This window comes from Aegilops tauschii, chromosome 2, assembly GCF_002575655.3.
Source record: "Aegilops tauschii subsp. strangulata cultivar AL8/78 chromosome 2, Aet v6.0, whole genome shotgun sequence".
In the NCBI taxonomy this organism is placed as follows: domain Eukaryota; kingdom Viridiplantae; phylum Streptophyta; class Magnoliopsida; order Poales; family Poaceae; genus Aegilops; species Aegilops tauschii.
Genome location: NC_053036.3, coordinates 183,061,534 through 183,063,859, shown reverse-complemented (window position 1 = coordinate 183,063,859; position 2,326 = coordinate 183,061,534). Strand labels below are relative to the sequence as shown.

The 2,326-nt window shown below is 47.5% G+C and overlaps 1 protein-coding gene across 1 annotated transcript; it reads right to left on the bottom strand.

The window, feature by feature from the left end:
• Positions 1-257: 257 nt before the first annotated feature.
• LOC120973212 (cyclin-P2-1-like) lies at positions 258-1,955 on the bottom strand. Its single transcript, XM_040398584.3, has one exon. The coding sequence runs from the start codon at positions 1,434-1,436 to the stop codon at positions 822-824; it is 615 nt and encodes a 204-aa protein (XP_040254518.1). The 5' UTR covers positions 1,437-1,955; the 3' UTR covers positions 258-821.
• Positions 1,956-2,326: the final 371 nt, after the last annotated feature.

Genomic DNA, 2,326 nt, shown 5'->3' with positions numbered 1-2,326 from the left:
GTCTTTTGGCCCTAGACATGAGACTGAGAACAATCCTTTCGTTTCCTTCAAGACTTATTATGTTATGAAAGAAGAACACAGGGAAATACTGTAAATTGTCCATGCAGGTCAGTGATCGATTTGCATATTTCAAAGATTTCAAATCCAGCAAAAAGTATACTCTTTATTGATCTTTGAAATTGAAACCTTGATGATCTTACAGTACTAATGAATAGCTGATCGTAACAGAATAGCTAGACGAGAACACTAGACTCTGATTTGGGCTAAATAATTTCTGGACACGTGAATTGCACGACGCTATGAGCCATCGTGCAAAACATCAAATACTCTTTATTGATATATCAAAAGAATCTTACACAAGGACTCTCCCTCCGTCACAAAATAAGTGTCGCCGATTTAGTATTAAATCCAGACACTTATTTTGAGACGGAGGGAGTAATGACTAACTGACTGTAACACGCTACTTCTTAGCCAAGACTAGACATAGACGACAACAGTGGACTCAAGTGGACTAACACTTGTCGTACTCAATCTGACAGACTTGACATTTAGGCGAACATTTGATCTCCGTCTGCTGTGAGCTCTGGCTTCTCGTCCTCTGACTCCTTCCCTCTGCTGGATGGATCTCCACCGGAAACAACCTCCATTGAAAACACAGAAACGACAGTAAGTAGTACCAAGTAAGCGATAGAAGGAAAGCGTGGTGAGTTCCTGAGTGGCATGATTCAAATGCAATGCAAGAAACAATTCGAGGATGCAATAGTGAGAGAGAGAATTGAAAACTTAGCTCTGGTTGAATCCTGAGATGCCGTAGCGGGCGGCTAGCTGGCAAGCTCGCACGCGGCGTGGTTCCACCTCCTCCTCGGCCTTCCTCTTCTTCGCTGCACAAGCCACGCTGCGCGCTGGATCCTGGAAGTGAAGAAGCGCCGGAATTCTTCGTCGTCGATGAAGACCCGGTAGTCGAGGGCGCGTAGGAACAGCAACTCGATCGGGCACAGCTCGGTGGACCGGATGGACTCGCCCGAGCATACCTGGAACGACTCCACCCGCCTCTCGTAGTACCTCGGGCTGCTGAACTTGGCACCGAGCAGGACCGCCACGGAAATCAGGCGGTGCGCGGTGGCCGGCTCGACGACGATCCCGGCCTCGAGCGCGGCGGGGCTGCGCATGAAGAGCGCGAGGTACGCCGCCGCGAGGACGTAGACGGCGCCATCAAACAAGTAGTTGCAGCGCTGGAGGCGCTCGAGGAACTCGGCGATGGGGACGGCCGGGGTCGCGCCGCCGCGGAACGCCCGGACGAGGTCGTTCTCCGCGGGCTCGGAGGCGGCGGCGGCGAAGCGGCGGGACTCGGCCTCCACGAGCGACGCCAAGAGGCGGAGCGTCCTCGGGTTCCCGTTGCCGTCGAGGCGCAGGACGTCGGAAGCCGATGGCGCCATGGCGATGGATCAAGGAGCTTTTCGCGAGAGCGCTAGGGTTTGCTTTCGCGAGATCGAAGGAGACGAGATCGGCTGTAGCGGCCCGTAGAGATACGTATACGTAGCGTCTACGCCGTATTTGTACAATCATACGTAGCGTAAAGGCAATGCTACGCGTAGTCTTTTCCGAGAAAAAAAATAATACATCTTTTTTTTCTTTTGAGGTCACGTATACGTTCTTTTTTGTTTTCTTTCAAGAGGAGGCCACTACGTGTATGTGGGCTGCTGGAATTTTAAGCGGGCCTGATCCATCTATTTGCCTGTAGTTCTCAACAATAACAAAGCAGATCTTAAGAAAAACAGTAACGAAGAGCGGCGAAATTGCTCCCGAGCTAATCTGATTTTTTTTTGGGAAAACTTCCAATCTATTCATCTTCAATCATGATAGTACAACGAACACCAGAAATAAAAATTACATCCAGATCCGTAAAAAAAGAGGCTCCTATCTGTAAACAGCAAAATAAAAAATACTGATTTTTTTCTTGCAAGGAAGATGTTTGAGTGTGTGAGGTTCGTGCCAATATTCAGCGTGCTTGGACATCTGAATAGCTCTCAACAACAAAAATCAGGGTGTGTGTGAATTTTTTTTTGTTCGTGAACTGTTTGGACCGATTTTGTTTTGCTGAAAGCTACTCAGATGTCCGAATGCACTGAACATTGGCAAGGACCTTACACACTCAAACATCTTCTATGAAAAAAAAAACTAATCTTTTAAAAAATTATAGTAAAATTTTGATTTTACTGTCACCAGGATCAGATGAGCTTGGGTGCACGAATGAATATTCGTAGAAGTGTTTATATGTTCTAAAAAAATGTTTTATCCGATCTAGGTCAACAAGATCCAAGGTTCT

Bases quoted from the DNA above. Each gene is read 5' to 3' on its own strand.
- LOC120973212 (XM_040398584.3), bottom strand. From the start codon at position 1,436: ATGGCGCCATCGGCTTCCGACGTCCTGCGCCTCGACGGCAACGGGAAC.